Source organism: Ailuropoda melanoleuca, chromosome 14 (assembly GCF_002007445.2).
Source record: "Ailuropoda melanoleuca isolate Jingjing chromosome 14, ASM200744v2, whole genome shotgun sequence".
NCBI classification, from domain to species: domain Eukaryota; kingdom Metazoa; phylum Chordata; class Mammalia; order Carnivora; family Ursidae; genus Ailuropoda; species Ailuropoda melanoleuca.
The window spans coordinates 69,972,055-69,988,984 of record NC_048231.1 but is presented as its reverse complement, the minus strand read 5'-3'; the positions used below and the strand labels follow the sequence as shown (position 1 = coordinate 69,988,984).

Below are 16,930 nucleotides of genomic sequence, written 5' to 3'. Positions count from 1 at the left end.
TGCAACCATCACTACAGTCTATAATTTTAGACCATTTTTATTGACCCTAAAGGAAACTTCTTAACCATTTCCACTTCATCCCACCCCAAGCCCTAAGCTTGGCTCTATAAATTTGGCTCTTCTGGAGATTTCTTGTAAATGGAACCATACAGTATATATAGTCTGTTTAGCTAGCTTCTTTAACTTAGCATGTTTTCAAGGGTGTTTCATATTGTAGGATATATCAGTACTTTTTTTCTTTTTATGGCCAAATAATATTACATGGTAGAAATATATCATCTTTTGATTCTCTATTCATCAGTTGAGGGATATTTGGATTTTTTTCCCTACTTTTTGGGTATTATGAATTACTATGAACAATCATGTTAAAATTTTTGTGTGACCATACATTTTCATTTCTTTTTTGTATATTCCTAGAAGTAAAATTGCTGGGTTATAGTGTAACTCTATATAGCTTTTGGGAATTGCCAGACCACTTTACATTTCCACCAGCAGTGTGTGAGGGTTCCAGTTTCTCCACATTTGTCAGCACTTGTTATAGTCTGTCTTTTTTTTTTTTTTTTTTATTTATTTGAGAGAAAGAGAGTGTGAGTGGGGTTTGGGGTTGGGGAAGGGGCAGAGAGAGAGAGAGAAAGAATCTCCAGCACTCCCCACTTAGTGTGGAACCCGATGTGGAGGCTTGATCTCATGACCCTGAGATCATGACCTGAGCCAAAATCAAGAGTCAGACGCTTAACTGACTGAGCCACCCAGGCGCCCCTTGTCTGCCTTTTTTATTACAGCCATGATTGTAGGTGTGAAGTGATATCTTTGTGGTTTTGATTTGCATCAAAAGTTTTTCATACTGGCAGAATAAACAATACTATACATAGCAGTAGAAGTAGTATATATCAGCTCAGTATTTATTGCTAAGGGAAGGGGCTTAATTTCTTAATGATTTTGCTTGGGGGGAATTTTTTTATCTTAAATTTTAAAATTGAAGTTCTTCCCTTTCTTTGGAGCTGGACAGAATTAAATTCATTTAGGGACTAAAAAGTTAAGTTTAAACACAAAATAAATTTTTTTAAAGATTTTATTTATTTATTTATTCGAGAGAGAGAGACAGCCAGTGAGAGAGGGAACACAAGCAGGGGGAGTGGGAGAGGAAGAAGCAGGCTCCCAGTGGAGGATCCTGATGTGGGGCTCGATCCCAGAATACCAGGATCACGCCCTGAGCGGAAGGCAGACGCTTAATGACTGAGCCACCCAGGTGCCCCCAAAATAAATTTTTTGAAAGCTGTTTTGGCAAAATGCAGGTTTAGTTAGAAAAGAATGAGAAGATTAGGAAAGGGATTTAAAAAACCAGTATTGGGGCCACCTGGGTGGCTCAGTTGGTTAAACATCTGCCTTCAGTTCAGGTCATGACCCCAGGGTCCTGGGATCATGCTCCGTGTCGTGCTCCCTGCTTAGCGAGGAGCCTGCTTCTCCCTCTCCCTCTGCCTGCTGCTCCCCCTGCTCATGCTCTCTCTCTGTCTGTCGAATAAATAAAATCTTTAAAAAATAAAATAAAAAACCAGTACTGGCTTTACCTATTGACTGACTTATCAGGTTGACATTCCCTGATACAGTTCATGTGTGCCACTGGACCCACAATTTATGTTTTCTCTTTCATGCTTAGGTTTTTTTGTGGAGTTTTTTTTGTGGGGGGCATGGGGGCAGTGTTGGTTTACTAATAGAATAAGGACCAATTTGCTTTTCCCAGGTTTACCAAGGTAAAATGGACAGATAAAATTGTATATTTAAACTGTACAGTGTGATGATTTGATACCTGTCTACTTCTTGAAATGATCACCCCAATCAGGATAATTAACACATCCATCACATCACATAGTTGTGTGTGTGTGGTGGGAACATGTAGGTCTCCTCTCAGCAAATGTCAAGTACACAACACAGTATTATTAAATATCATCAACATCCTGTACATTAGATCTCCAGAGCTTATTCATCTTAGGACTGAAGGCTGGTACCCTTTGACCAGCATCTCTCCATCTCCCCCCTGCTACCCCAGCTGTTGGTAACCACCATTCTACTGTTTCTATTGAGTTCACCTTTTTTCTTTCTTTCTTTCTTTCTTTCTTTCTTTCTTTCTTTCTTTCTTTCTTTCTTTCTTTCTTTCTTTCTTTCTTTTTCTTTCTTTTCCTTCCTTCCTTCCTTCCTGATTCCACATGTACGTGAGATACAGTATTTATCTTTTTCTCTCTGATTTCACTTAGCGTAAGGTCTTCTAGGCTTATCCATTTGCAAAGGCCAGAATTATCTTTCTTCTTACAGATGAATAATATTCCAGTGTGTATATATACCACATCATCTTTATACCTTCATCTGTTGACAGAAACTTAGTTGTTTTCATATCTTGGCTGCTGTGAATAATGCAGCAATAAACATGGAGTGCAGATATCTCTTTGAGATAACTGATTTCCTTTCTGAGGTCAGTGTTAGATTATTTGTTCTGACACCAGGAAGTCACCTTCCAGCTGTCTTCTTCCCTAGTTCTCTCCTGCAAATTAGTTGACCTACAGTTTAGCTCCTATTACGAATCTCCTAGTTGTCTTTTACCACTGTTATTGACGGTACCCTTAGACTTGAACTTCTTGCTTTGTTGTTGTAACTAAAATGTGAGGAGATTAGGTTCTGTCTGTTTTACTGCCTGCTTCTGTCAGGCAAAAATCTTTTGTGTTGGGGGTCTGTAACTAGGTATGGGGACAGTGGTAAGCTTTTAGGGTTACCTCTGCTATAGGAGCTGAGCTCTTAGAGTGAGGAGGGGTGCAGCAACCTGTGTTCATCTCAGCTTTCTCTTTCTGATTAGACCATCACCTCCTGAGCCAGTATTCTTGGCTTCCCACATCCAAGGTAGAGCCTCTGTTTCACCAACGGGGGCTGATTGAAAGGCCCCTGGGCCCTTAACTACACTATCCTGAGACAGCCTTAGCAACAGGTAGCTGGGGGGTAGGATGACAAATGCTGATATCTTGCCCTTCTCAGGAAGAAAACCCTCTGACTGGGAGCTGCGAGAGAGTGATCCTTGTGTTATTGCAGTGGTCTGAGAGGAGTCTGCCTTGCTGAGCTGGGAGGCGGGGGGAGGGAACATCTTGGTTTAGAGACCACAGACGCTTGCCTTTCTTAATGGATTTTTCTGGACTGGATGTTTCTTTATATGTTCTTTGCTTTTTAGGATCATTTCCAGAGGCTTTAAATGGTAGTATGGTTTTTAAAAATAGTTTTCACCAGGAAGTAGGCTCCCTGCTCAGCAGGGAGTCGGCTTCTCCCTCTGCCTGCTGCTCTCCCTGCTTGTTCTCTCTCTCTTTCTCTCTCTCTCTCTCTCTCTCTGGCAAATGAATAAATACATAAGCAATATTTCAAGATAGCTTTAAAAAACTGTAATGTAATATTATAGCAACTTGTATCTATTGGAGACAAACTCAAAGGTACTGATAATGCTCCTGTGCTTTGTTGCCAACATTCACAATTGAAAATAATGGGTTTGTGAAAACAGATACATAATTTTTCTTATCCAAGGATGCCTGAAAATCTTATATGTTGAGGTTAAGTATATTAATATATTAGTCTTCTTTTCACAGATGTGTGACAACTGTTAAGATTGTGGTTTCTTGGGGCACCTGGGTGGCTCAGTCAGTTAAGCATCTGACTCTTGATTTCAGCTCAGGTCATGATCTCAGGGTTGTGAGATCGAGCCCTGAGTTGGGGTCCATGCTGGGTGTGGAGCCTGCTTAAGATTCTCTTCCTCTGCCCCTCCCCGCCCCCTGCTTGGGCTCATACTCTCTCTCTCAAAAAAAAGAAAAAGATTGTGGTTTTTCATAATAATAGAGTTTACCTAGCAGTATATTTCCGAAGTCCTCCTTTGATCTTAATGCTAACATTGTAATCATCCTTTTTTATTCAGCATTAACTGAGTGTAATACCAGATTTTATGCAGAGTATTAGCTAGATACTTCTCTCAACTCCAAGAATGCTAATGAAAGTGGTTTGATGTTACAGGAATACAAGCGCAAGTTAGCCAGAGTTTCCCTGGTGCGCAAAGAACTCAGGTCCCGGATCCAGAGCCTGCCAGACTTATCCCGATTGCCCAATGTCACTGGAAGCCACATGCACCTGCCCTTTGCAGGAGACATCTACAGTGAAGATTGATGACCAGCCTCTTTCCAGGGCCCAGGACTTTGCAAGAAATGGAGACAGGTTAGGTGGACAGTCCTGTAGTGTTATTTTTGTATATGGCTGAGAGGATGACTAACAAAAGAAGTGACAAGTAATTTATAAAATTGTTTAAAATGTTGGTTTGTTTACTATTTTATTGGTAAGTTAACATGACTTAGTTTAAACAAAGTGATGATCTCTGTGTATTAATAAGCTCACAAATAGTGATTATTTTCAAAAGATCTTTTTGTAAATTTTTTTGATCCAGGGCTTTGTGAGAAATTCCATGTTTCTATTTCTTCGTGTATTTTCAAATATTTTTCTTTATTTCCTTTGGTATCTAATCACTGTAAAGTATGTAATTCCTAAAGGGTGAGAACTAATCATGAGTTGGTAGAGACTTTATTATGGTGTAGTTAGGCCTTGATTGTAGAAGTGACTAAATGTTCCAACTTAATCCTCACCCTTCTCCCTGACCAAAATATCAGTTCTGTGCCTCTTAATGCCTTTGATTCCTTATTCCCTAGAGGTCAGTAATTTAATACTAAAGTAAGGGTCAGATTCAAGCTTAGAGAGCTTTTCCACAATAGTACTGTAGGGGTTCCATTCCAGCTGCCAGTGTAGAGTAAAAGGAGTGTTAAATAGGGACCCCCTTGATCAAACTGTTTAGAATTATTTGAGTAGGTTAATATGAAAATGCTTTAGAAATGTAAAATTTGACCTTCTACCAAGAGGACAAGTTTGATTCTGGAGCTGATTGCTATTTTCAAATCAGTCTCCTTTTAACATAATCAATCCCTTTAACATAAAGCCATCTAGGGGATTAAAAGAAACATAAAATAATGATACTTTTATTATTTGCTTAGCCATTTAACTTTAAAAACAATAGTATTTTTAGCTCTAAAATCTCAACACAATATTCCTTGAAGTTCAGTAAAGTAGCCTGGAACATTTTTAATGTTTCCTTAAGGTTTTTGAGTGACTGTATATTTGGAAATTAAGCAGTGCTACACTACAGGGTAGATCTGGCAAATGCTATATTTGTATATTTAGAATTACCAAAACAGATGTACTTTTACCTTTTATTTCTAACCCTGTGTGTTAGAGCAGTTGCATGCTCTCCTGCTTTCTTTTTAAATCACATTGTTAAGCTGTGGATTTGTACTCAATAATGACTTAGGATAAACATTATTTTCATTCATTACATATTAGACATTTTTCTTTTCCTTGTAAGCAGATTCAAACTAGATAGTCAATAAAACATCTTTTAAATCCCACAAGCCAATTATGTCTCACTAGTCTGAATGGCTTCACTCTTTTGTTCTCAATATTAGAAATTATAGTTAAAATGAATTTATATGTGAAGGAGAAGGCAGATATTTATTTTCAGTACCCAGTAGCTCTGGAAACAGTGCTTTTAACAGTTTGACCTCTCTCCAAAACATAGACCCATATTAGTAGTCCCCATCCATATATGGCTTATAGTCCAAAGTCTTTTAGTCAACTTTTAGGACTCTGGGCAGATTTTCTCACAAACAATAGAAGTTAGGTTCCCTGTAAACACTACCACAGAAAGCTCACCTGGGAACCTAATCCACTTAACCATGAATGTACTTAATTTGTAATGTGGTTGACAAATTACTAATAGATCCTGACCAGCATTTGTAACATCACTCTAAGGAAATGGCGTGCAGCAGCCAGACTCACACATTGGGGTGTCTGTCTGTCTAGTGTACCTCTGTTCCTAGGTGTAGGATATGTAAGAAAAAGATTCAGCATGGGGGTGGTGGGGTAACCAATGCACAATTATAAAAACCTAGTTATACCTGTTATAAAAGTGTACCATGTAAGTTAGTTTTTCTTGTTAAAGTGAAAGCAAAAACGTGTATATTAATTTATTTTCAATGTCTTGATCTTATTTATGATCTGCTAAAGTGATTTACCCATTCAAAATATATTTTTTTCCATTTAAAGCTAATTTATAAACTATGTACTCCTGGGAAGATTTGAATTATTAGAAGTTTGTTGAAATATTTTCACCATTTAAGACAGACTTCTGACTTAGATACTGATTTTAATGCCAGTATCTGTTCTAAATATTTATGATAAAAATGCATTATTTTTTTAAAGAGCTTGATGCGATTTGTGATAAATGATAGTACTCAACCTGAATCCTACCCCCAGTCCCACCCTTTGACCAATCCTCCACAAACCTTTAGCTGTTGATTAATTCACTAACTGTAAACACAAATAATATGGTCTGGTTTAGAAGTTATCTTTTCAGCCTTGTGATAGTTAACATGGTAAGCCTTAGCAGCGAATAGTCTTCCTTTCTAAAAGGTAGACTTAGATTTTTCTCAAGAAATGGGGTAGGATGGGGTACTGTAATACCAAACTCTAAATCATGAGCATTTTCTCCACTGTGTATGTACATGAGGCAAATCACGCGTCTTTGAGTGCGGTCTGGCCCGGCCCCTCAAGAGAAAAGCATGTCACCACACTTGCGGTAGGGGTGCTGTGGTTTGAATGGATACCATCACTCTTTTCTCCACAAACAGTGCAGAGAGCTGTCTGGAGTGGCAATTTGAACAGATTCCCTGGCGTTCCCTCTGCTCCTTCCATCACTACAGTAAGTAAAAGAACCACCTGGGGGAACCCGGGAGTCTGAGAAAATCAGCTGTGCTCAATAGCCAAACTCCCCCTCTAGGAACACCAGTCCTGATGCAGCTATTGTGGTACCTCTTCTCACTTGCACTCTGAATCAGGGTTATTTGCAAAATTAAAAGAACAAAACTAGGTTGTCAGTTGTCACTGTAGATGAGCAGATAGTCTATTAAAGTATAGTTACTGTGAACCAGCTCTGAGAAACCTTTAGAAAGAAAAAACTCAAAAGTACAAATTAATTGGGAAAGTTAGAATGCCCTTTCTGAATTTTCCATTCTAAAAATTTGTATTATATGAAATAACGTAAAGCTGCAAAACTGCTTTGTATTCTATTAAGAAATAGCTCCTAAAGATGTAGTCTTGTTTCATAGTTGTTGCACTATATCAAAGCTTTTTAAAGTGTAAACCCAGTTCTTCTCTGTATAGAAAGGGAGCGTTGTGTTACTGAATTAATTTATACAGAGCATTTGTTGCCGTCTGTAATTCCAGCCATCCGCACACGAGTCTGTTCAGAGGTGGCAATAGCACATGGGAAGATGAAGTTTCCCTGTTTATTTACCCCTTTTTCTTTGGCTGTATCTGATGACAATATAAGATGTTCTTAATAAAGTTTTATGTTGTTTTTGAAATGTGTAGATGATTTCAGTGAATCTGATTAATTGAATGTGGGGTGGGAGGGGAGAGATTAATGGACTGGGAAGGAAGCAGAGTACTGAAATATTCAGTGACTTTATGGTGGAGAAACTTGGAGGAGATTCCTTTGGCTCGGCCAGTGGTTCCCAAACTTAAGCGAACGTCAGAATCACCTGCAGGGCGATTAAACTACAGATCACTGGGCCCCGCTCCCAGAGCTTCTGGAGTAAGGCCTGATAGTTTAGATTTTTAACAATCTGATGCTGATGGCCACTGAGTTGAGGGACCACATTTTTGCAACCACAACTCTAGACCAACTTCAAAGTCCATGATGTGCTTCACAATTTGTAATTCCAGGTAATGAGATAATAAAGTATGGGTTTTACAGCTCATTCTTCAGCAAGTTCCTTATGGGGAGAGAACAGGATCACCTCTTCTTTTGTGACCTGCACAGTAATGCCGAAGTGCTTTTGAGTGAACGGATTCATTTGGTACTTTGCGCTTCTGGAGCACAGGCCCTCACCACATCTTGAATTTAAAGCAGAATTGGGGAATACTAAAAATCTGTGGGAATCTCTAGCGCAGTGTTTGTCAAACTTCTTTGATAAGACTCACTTGGGACATTTTTCAGAAAGGGCACCTACCTACTAAATCAGAATTTTCTGTGATTCTTATCGTCTAGAAAGTTAAGGAAATGTCGTCCTCTGACCACTGCTCGTGGGTCTCCTCCGTTCCTGGAAGTCCTGTGGTCACTTTATGAGAATCTAGGTGTTACCCATTCATTCCCACTCCAGTTTTCCCCTTTGCAGTAGCAGGTTTTACATAGTGGAACCTATATCCAAAGATGCTGTTTCAGAAGATCGGGATCTAGAAGTCTGCATTTTAAGCAAGGTACCCAGATGATTTTGATGCGCTTTGAGAAAAGGCTGCACTTTGAGAAACGGTGCCCTACAAAGCAAATTATAGTCTGTACTGTACAATAATGGTAGTTCACACACATATGTTGCTTACCTGTGCATCAGAAACTGTTCTAAGCACTTCATATATCCTTTGTAATAGATACTCTGATTATCCACTTCTACAGATGAGGAAACTAGGACACAGTGTAAATTCTTTGTGACCCTGAACAGGTCACATGGTGAAGCTGGGCTTCAGATCCAGCTCCAAGTTCGGCCCTGAACTTGTGCTTCTTAACCACTACACTGATGATGCCCATTACACTGATACGTTCTGTAAGCAGCTCCATGATTACCAAATTCATATTTTGTATCACATGTCAAGTTATAGTGAAATTATAATATTGTGCAAGTATGCAAGTTAAAAACCAGCACTGCTGGAGGGGACTTGTCAAAGGATGTTACACCCAGGTTTGTTTTTGCTTTTACTGAGGTAAAATACATGTAACAACAACGACGAAAAAAACACATGTAACAAAAAAATTACCATTTTTAAGTGTACTCTGGCATTAAGTACATTGATGATTAGCATTGGTGTACAATCATCACCAGCATGAATCTTCAGATTTTTTCATCTTCCCCAGTGGAAACGCTACCCATTAAACAATAACTACCTATTCCCCAGCCCCTTGCAACTGCCATTCTGCTTTCTGTCTCTGAATTTGACTTCTCTAGGTACCTCATATAAGTGGGATTAGAAATATTTGTCCTTTTGTGACTGGCTTCTTTCACTTAGCATGGTGGCTTCTAGGTTCATCCATGTTGTAGCATGTGTCCTTTTTAGGACTGAATAGTGTCCCATTGTATGGATATGCCACATTTTGTTTATCCATTTGTCTGTTGATGGACACTTGGATTGCTTCCACATTTTGTTGTGAATAATACTGCAATGAACATGGGTGTACCAACATCTGTGCAAGTTTCTGCTTTGATTTCCATTTGTTTTTTTTCAGAGCAGTACACAAAGTAGAGTTAAAATGAACTATTGATAAGGGTATCCTAGACAGTAAATGTCAAACCTTTTGAGATATAGAGAGATTATTCAACTGCATGTCTCCTCTCAATCTAGTGGGAATGAAATACAGTGACAACTTTTAGAATTGCCCAAAGCTTATTTTCATTTTGAAACTAGCATATTTTTTTCTAAGTTAGGGGTTCCATAGGCCAGCAGTATTAGCCTTAGCTGAGAACTTGTTAGCAGTGTAAATTCTGGGGCTCCAGATCTATTGAATCAGAAAAATCAGAGGATGGGAACCAGTGATACATCTTTTTAACAAGCCTTCTAGGTAATTCCGACCCACACTCAGGTTCCAGATTTGCTTTGTGCATCACAGGTCCAGGCATCCAACACTACCTCAAAGAGATTTCTTCTCCTGTATGAGAAGCCGTTAGAGGGAGTGAGGATTTGCTCCAACAAAAGCAACTGTTAAAAATAGTGTGCTTCCTTGATAAGCCAAGAAATGCTTTTCATCTGTCTTCTTCCAAGTCTTAATGAACCCCATTCTCCACCCTGGCAAATTCTTCCTTATTTCCTTATTTCATTTCTCTGTCCAGCGCATGTCTTGCAATTCTTCGGAGGTGGGTAGAGTGAAGGAGAAACTGAAATGCAGTCTGGGGTCTGGCCATCATCTACCCGATCTAGAAGACTCACTAGCCCTTGGTGTGTTAAACCACCACAGGTTTAGCCATTTTTGTTGCTGAAATCCCTGTGATTTTATTTCCAACTGTTCAATGAGATAAAAAATGGAAACTATTTTTAGTGCCTTTGTGGTAAAGATAATTATCTTAATAATTATTGACTTAAAGTGGAATGTGAAATGAGTTTTAGAATTATACATTTCACATTTGAATTCTATGTACCATGGAAAAGGTACAAAACTGAAATTTTGAATAAAAGTGAAATTGTTATTTAGAGCCATTAGCTAATTCAGATATTCTAGAAAAATTCAGTTGTACTGGTATTGTTTGGTTAAGTTTATCATCTTTTTAAAGCCGTATTTCTTTGTTCAGGAAAAAGTTTCATTTTACTTGTGGAAATACACATCAGATGAGAGATTTTAAGAGGTTTTAAACCATGCATTAATACAGTAATATTTATTGTCTCCTTTTTCCAGCTCTTGATATTTAAATTATAAAGTTTTGTACTTTTATGGGCCAAGTTAATAGCAGAGCACTAGTGATGCTGTTTGAACTTTTCTTAAAATCTCTTTGTGTAATCCAGTTACATAACTGCCCTAAGGTAGGAAGTGATGCCTTGGTTATATACTGCAGCTGGAGTGTGCTTAATGGAGGGAAATTAAACTGTTTTCATTCTTCGTTTTGAGCTGGTATTTGAGCTATGTAGGATCCTGGGTGAGCTTCATGTTCAGTTCCTTTTCCTATCTAGCTGGTAGCACTAAATATTCTATCCTGAAGCAAATGTCATTATTAGGGCTTAATATTCTCCCTGTTTGGACTAGTCTCCATGTGTTGGCTAGCATGATGAAGAAAGATCTAGTTCCTTTATCTTTGGTTTCTTACTTTTATATCCATCGATGGAAAGAATAGTTACGGTTGTGGTGAAATTTTACAACAGTCGCATATAGCTCTTTTTTCCAGTTGCATGTAATTTTCCCCACCAGGAACCAATAAAAAGCTAACTGCTAATGATTGAGCTTATTGACTGAAAAAGTGTAATTTTTTCTTATGGCATAGACTTTTTTGTTGGTTTTTTTTTTTTAAGGCTAATATCTCTTTCAAAGCATGTGACTTGAAAATAATATTTAAACAGAAAACCTGTCTTTTTTTTTAAAAAGATTTTATTTATTTGAGAGAGAGAGAGAGAAAGCGAGAAACAGAGCATAAGCAGGGGGAGGAGGGTGGGGGAGAAGGAGACTACCCGCTGAGCAGAGAGCCAGACTGGGGGCTTGATCCTGATGAGGACCTGAGCAGAAGAACACACCCAACTGAGCCACCCAGATGTCCCAAACCTATCTTTTTAAATAAAAAGTGTTTTCAGTGTGAATTTTTTAGAAGTTCTATATTATTTAAATGAGTCTAAAAATCCTCAGAGTTATACAGTGAAACAGCTGCTAATTAAAATAGCCCAGGGCGGGGCGTCTGGGTGCCTCGGTTAAGCGTCTGCCTTCAGCTCAGGTCATTATCCCAGGGTCCTGGAATTGAGCCCCACGTCGGGCTCCCTGTTCAGCGGGGAGCCCGCTTCTCCCTCTCCCTCTACCTGCTGCTCCCCCTACTTGTGCTCCCTTTCTGTCCAATAAATAATAAATCTTTAAAAAGTATAAAATAACCCAGGGCAGGGCTCAGTCAGTTAAGCGTCTGACTCTTGATTTTGGCTCAGGTCATGATCTCAGGGTTGTGGGATCGAGCCCTGGATCACTCTCCATCCTCAGCACAGAGTCTGCTCCAGATTCTTTCTCTCCCTCTCCTCTGCTCCTTCCCCTGCTTGTGTGCATGCGCACTCTCTCTCTCTTAAATAAAATCTTTAAAATAATCCAGGGCAATAAGTATGCAATGTTATTTTCAGATGTTACTTAGTCGTAGTAATATATGAAATAAAATATCCACTAGATGTATTTCTGGCAGCTTAATAATTACCTTTGAATACTCTAATGTGCTTAGATACAATGAGGAGATTTACTAAGTGCTTGTTTGCTGTCATTTTACAAATTCTAAGTAGTTACTTTTATTATTTAAAATTAGTGCCAGTAATAAGCATCATTTGGTTAAAATATTCCTGTTTCATGTTTACTTTCAACTTTGATTTGGTTTCTGTTTTTGTTACATTAGTCAGTGCGTCATATGGATATGATAGCATTCTGTAGGCACTTTAAAACTTCTTTATTAGAAACCTCATTTGTTATTAAAATATAGCATTAAGAATGTATAGACTTGTTTCCTTGTATGCTACTTAATGAAATGGTAATTTGTATTTTCTCTAAGAATGCTTCTGCACAATGTACTTTTGTTTCCTAAAGGATAAAACTGAAACCGGATTTCAATAATTGCTCCCAGAGATCAGCAGATTAAAAAAATAAGTAGTCTTACTCTCTAGAAAGATATACCAGCTAAGGTAGTCAATAAGAATTAACAAACTTTAGTTATAAACTCAAAATTGTATCATCAGGTGCTTCCGATCCTTGAATAGTTTATCGAAGAACTCTGCAAGTTTTCATTTTGTTTGAATCGTGCCACCTTTTTTTTAGAGCAAGAACAACACATATATGTCATACATGCCCTTTTTCCCATTAGTTTCTCTGTCTCTGGCTTATGGCATATGTCTCTGTGAAGCCTCATCAAAATCAAAGCTTCGTGCAGCCATCACCTGTTGACTAGGGTTGAAACAGAAATTGAAATACATTTCTTTGATATCCGTCTAGGGGAAAAGTTGGATGCTTCTTCGGTTTTAAGAATGGTGCCACCATTCTGAACTTGAACTGTAGTAACCAGTAAGAGGAACAAGTTCTCAGAGTTTGTAGTTTCCCAAGAATACCCAATCCAGAACTCTTCCTCAGCTTATCAAGATTTTATGGAGCTAAATTGTCAGAAGCTCAATTAATATGCCAAATAAATACCCCTTTTCCATTTAATAAAGCAAATACAGCTTCTGTGGTTTTTGAATGAATGCGTTGTTTAATGTGCATTGTTTAATACATACCAGAAGCTGAGAGAATTGAAACATGAGAAGGATACAGCTTTGCCCTATAGAACTCAGAATCTAATGTGGGAGAGAGAGACACTGACTGTAATATCATAAGTTCTACACAATGGTGTGAAAAAATGTTACCGAAAAGATGAAAGGCATTTGAACTCATCTCTAAAGGTTGATCAACTGACCATGGGTCGAAAAAATAATGAAAAGATTTTTAAAAATATGTTCTTTACCAGTGTCTCAACAATACTGATGAATTAAATGAAAAATTAATGGGATAGTATATATCAACATACTTTTAGCTCAATGGAAATCTGAAGGCATTAATCTTACTCTTGTAGAATAACATGGCTAAGTTTAGAGTAGTTCTTTTGGATAGAAGGGTAAGGTTTTAAAGAACAATGTAGTTGCCTGATTTCAATCATGTGCTGTTTGGGTCAAATAACAGAAGCTGTCTTTAAAATTGTCCCTGTGTTCCTAACCCCCACCCCCAAGCCACAGCCGCGTATTTATTTTTCTCTGCTCTGTAAATAAAAAGGTGATAGTTTTTTATTCTGTTCATGTAGTATGAAATGCTGTGATGGCTAGAACATGGCTCCATATCTAAAATCAATTGTAATAATTGTTATAGTATGGACCAGTAAAATAAAGACCCCCTTGCACATGAAAATGAAACATGATGGGCAGTCTAACTTCTTTCATTATACTTGTTGCCATGACTGGGATTGACTGTATTTGACAAAGGGACAGGGGGAGAGACTGACTGTCTTAACTGTAGACCAAGGACCATGCCACTTGTTCTCACTGCTAAAACGACTAGCTTTACTTTCGGTTGGACACAACATCTAAGTTTGTCTGACCACATAATTTGAGGAATGCCATTTCTGACTGTAAAGTAGCTGAAGCAACAGCTAGAGCTGTGTACTAGCTAAAGTAAAATATTTGAATTCTCCTTGAAGGAGCATCTCTTACCCAGCTTTGACTGTGTCTCTCAGACTTGGACCTTTCTTATAAAGACTTGAGTGAAGGTTCTGTTTACAGTTTAACCCAAGGACTGTCTAGGTGGAATGTATTCTCCTGCTTTTATTGAAGTTAATAACTTCTATGTGAGCCTGAAGGCTCACATATTAATTGAGGTTATTGAATTCCCAGGTAAAACTAAGGCTGGCTGGTCTGAGTATTTCTTTCTTGAATTTAAATACTATAGTTTTCAGGGAAATGCTTAGAATATTAACATATTTGGTTCACATATATTAAGACTGATTAGAAAGTTTATAAATTTTTTAGAATTGGTATGCCAGCAATATTTTAGATTAAACATTCTCTCTAATGAGGACTTTTATCCTAGACAAGATAGTGCATTTTAGAGGTACCCTTGAAGCTCGTGGGAATAGTGAAGTTCTTATTGAATGGACACGAGGAAACAACACAGCGCTTACCAGAATCTTAGCAGAGGAGTATGCTTCCTGCAAAATCCAGAAGTCCAAGTGAGAGTTTTAAACAGAAGCTTGAAGGTAGCCATACTGCTACCCAACTACTCCTTTATATTCCAGTTGTCCAAAAGTCAGGTATTTGATCAACCCAAAGACAGAAGTTTAAACACATATTTAAAATTCGGAAACTTTGCTTGTGTTGACTTGGGAATGCAACATAAAACTGAATTTTAAAAAGATAAAAACTGTCACTAGTAAAAAGATAAGCCTGCTTTTGGCCACAAAATTTAGAAATTAAAAGACAATTTTAGACCTAACCTAAAAAAACTTCTATTTATCTCTTCTTGTTAGTCATATACAATTATATTTAAATACCAGGTATCTCAGTTGGTGTTTTCCTGAGGGTATATGAAAAAAGTAGCTCGTACTATAGTTAGTTAATACTAACAGGGAGAATTTAGATCTATTCCTGTAAATGTAATTCCAAGATATTGAAACAAAAACCCAAAACATAGATACTTAACACCACTATCTAATCTTTACATGAGTTGTGTGTGATCTTTTCCTAAGTTCAGAATAAAATGATGAAGTAACTAATCTGAAACTAGTATGATTTAATGATAGGTCTAAAGATTTTATATTTCTAAAAGTTGAGGATTTAAAGACATTCTTTAAATACTGTAAATTATATGTACATTTGATGTGTGTGTAACTGTATACTAAAGTTAGTAAGAAAATGTTCTCTAAAAAGCTAATTGGTCTGAAAAGATAAATTTAAAATATTTCATATCAAAACAAAAGGGCTTAAGATTGAATTGAATATTTAAAAAACTGTATACTTTAAACACTTGTACCACTGCGTTCTCTTTTGTCTATTAACTTTAATGACAATTGATAATTGTACCCAAGATTTAAAACTAACATTTTGGGATGCCGAATTTATGAAAGAATATGTTAATTCCAAAAGTGTTGCTACAGTTTCTGTCTTTGAGAAAAGTAAAAGGTGATTTGGAATTATTCCAGAGGAACTTGGGTATAAAAATCTTGCACTTACCACTATGGATTGAGCCACTGCAAGAAGACATAACTGAAGCTGGAATGACCCCTTGTGCATAACTTTGGAGACTGAACCATTTGGATTTTCTGCATTTCATGAAGTGAATTCATAGAACAGGTTTCCCTTAATCTCCAGTACTCAAATGCTACCTCAAGGAATCAGTTGCCAAGGCTGTCAATTGTTAGAACACCAAACCGCCTTGAATTGAATATGAACTTAAACAATTAGACTGAAAATATATTAAGACAAGTTTTGATATTGTTAAAGAAAAAAATTATTGTAACACTTGTCAAAAGGGTAAGAAAGACTTTTTATTCAGGACTTTTGTGATATGTATCAAGACTATCGCAATAAGGGAGAGAGATGGGGCTCAACTCTGAAGATGTCAAAGACAGCTCGGGATTTATAGCCAAGGAACAGAGTGAGGGGAACAATGAGGTGCGAAATTACTAAGAGGAGACATCAAAGGTGAGGGGATTCTTGCTGAAGGCAGGCCAGATGATCGGATGTCAAGGGTGGGGGAATTCTCCCTCAACTGACCTAGCAGGATTCTTGCTAAATCTGGGTTAGGCAGGTAGAAGACAGAGCCCAAGGATGACACCTAGTCAAAAATGGGGCTCAGTAAAGTTTGGTCAAGAAGAGTCTTTGTCAGTATAATCACAACGGTTTTTTTACAAATGCTTTCAAAGGACAACCACCCAGGGGAATGCTAGATCTTATTCTTCTAGTGTTGTTTTTTTGTTTGTGTTTGTTTTTGTTTTTTACTGGTGTTGATATTCATAATTTTATAGATTTTTTTTTAGATCAATTATGATAGTAGGACAAAGTGCTTGAGCACTTTCAATATGCCATCTACTCTTCTGGGTGTTTAACGTACCACCTCATTGAGTCCTCACAGCATCCTTATCAGGTAAGTACTGTTATTATTCTTACTTTACATAGAAAGAAAACAGACTCTTGGAAATTAAGAATGCCAAAGATTACACAGTTAATTAAATGTCATAGACTACCACAGAGGCTACAGTCTTAACCAGTAGGCTGTACTACCTCCCAAACAAGTCATTTTTGATCAGAATTAAGAATAATTAAAAGAATAATTGTATGGCTTATCACATTATAAAGGATACTGTCATTTGGTTGAAGGGTTAAAACATTCAAGTAGGCATTTGGTAATGTGAGAGGTAAATTTTAAATATGAGAACTCAGGCTTTTTAAGAATTCATCTTTTCCAGCTCTCACTTTCTAGGAGTCTGGTAGCAGCACCATTACTCTCCTTCAGTGAAAGTATCCACAACATCCTGTTTCTGGCATCACTACTTTCTGCTCGAAACTAGCAGGGTTTCTTGGA

General features: G+C 37.6%; 1 protein-coding gene across 2 annotated transcripts in view; it reads left to right on the top strand.

The window, feature by feature from the left end:
- Positions 1-7,484, top strand: part of RPRD1A (regulation of nuclear pre-mRNA domain containing 1A) — a 72,241-nt gene extending 64,757 nt beyond the window's left edge. The window contains exons 7-8 of one of the 2 annotated variants that reach the window (XM_011231615.3): positions 4,036-4,233; positions 6,750-7,484. In XM_011231615.3, the coding sequence (XP_011229917.1) occupies positions 4,036-4,185 (150 nt within the window). In that variant the 3' untranslated portion in view covers positions 4,186-4,233; positions 6,750-7,484. Of the gene's footprint in view, positions 1-4,035 lie in introns of both variants that reach the window. The other variant, XM_002924665.4, reaches the window with a different exon arrangement.
- Positions 7,485-16,930: the final 9,446 nt, after the last annotated feature.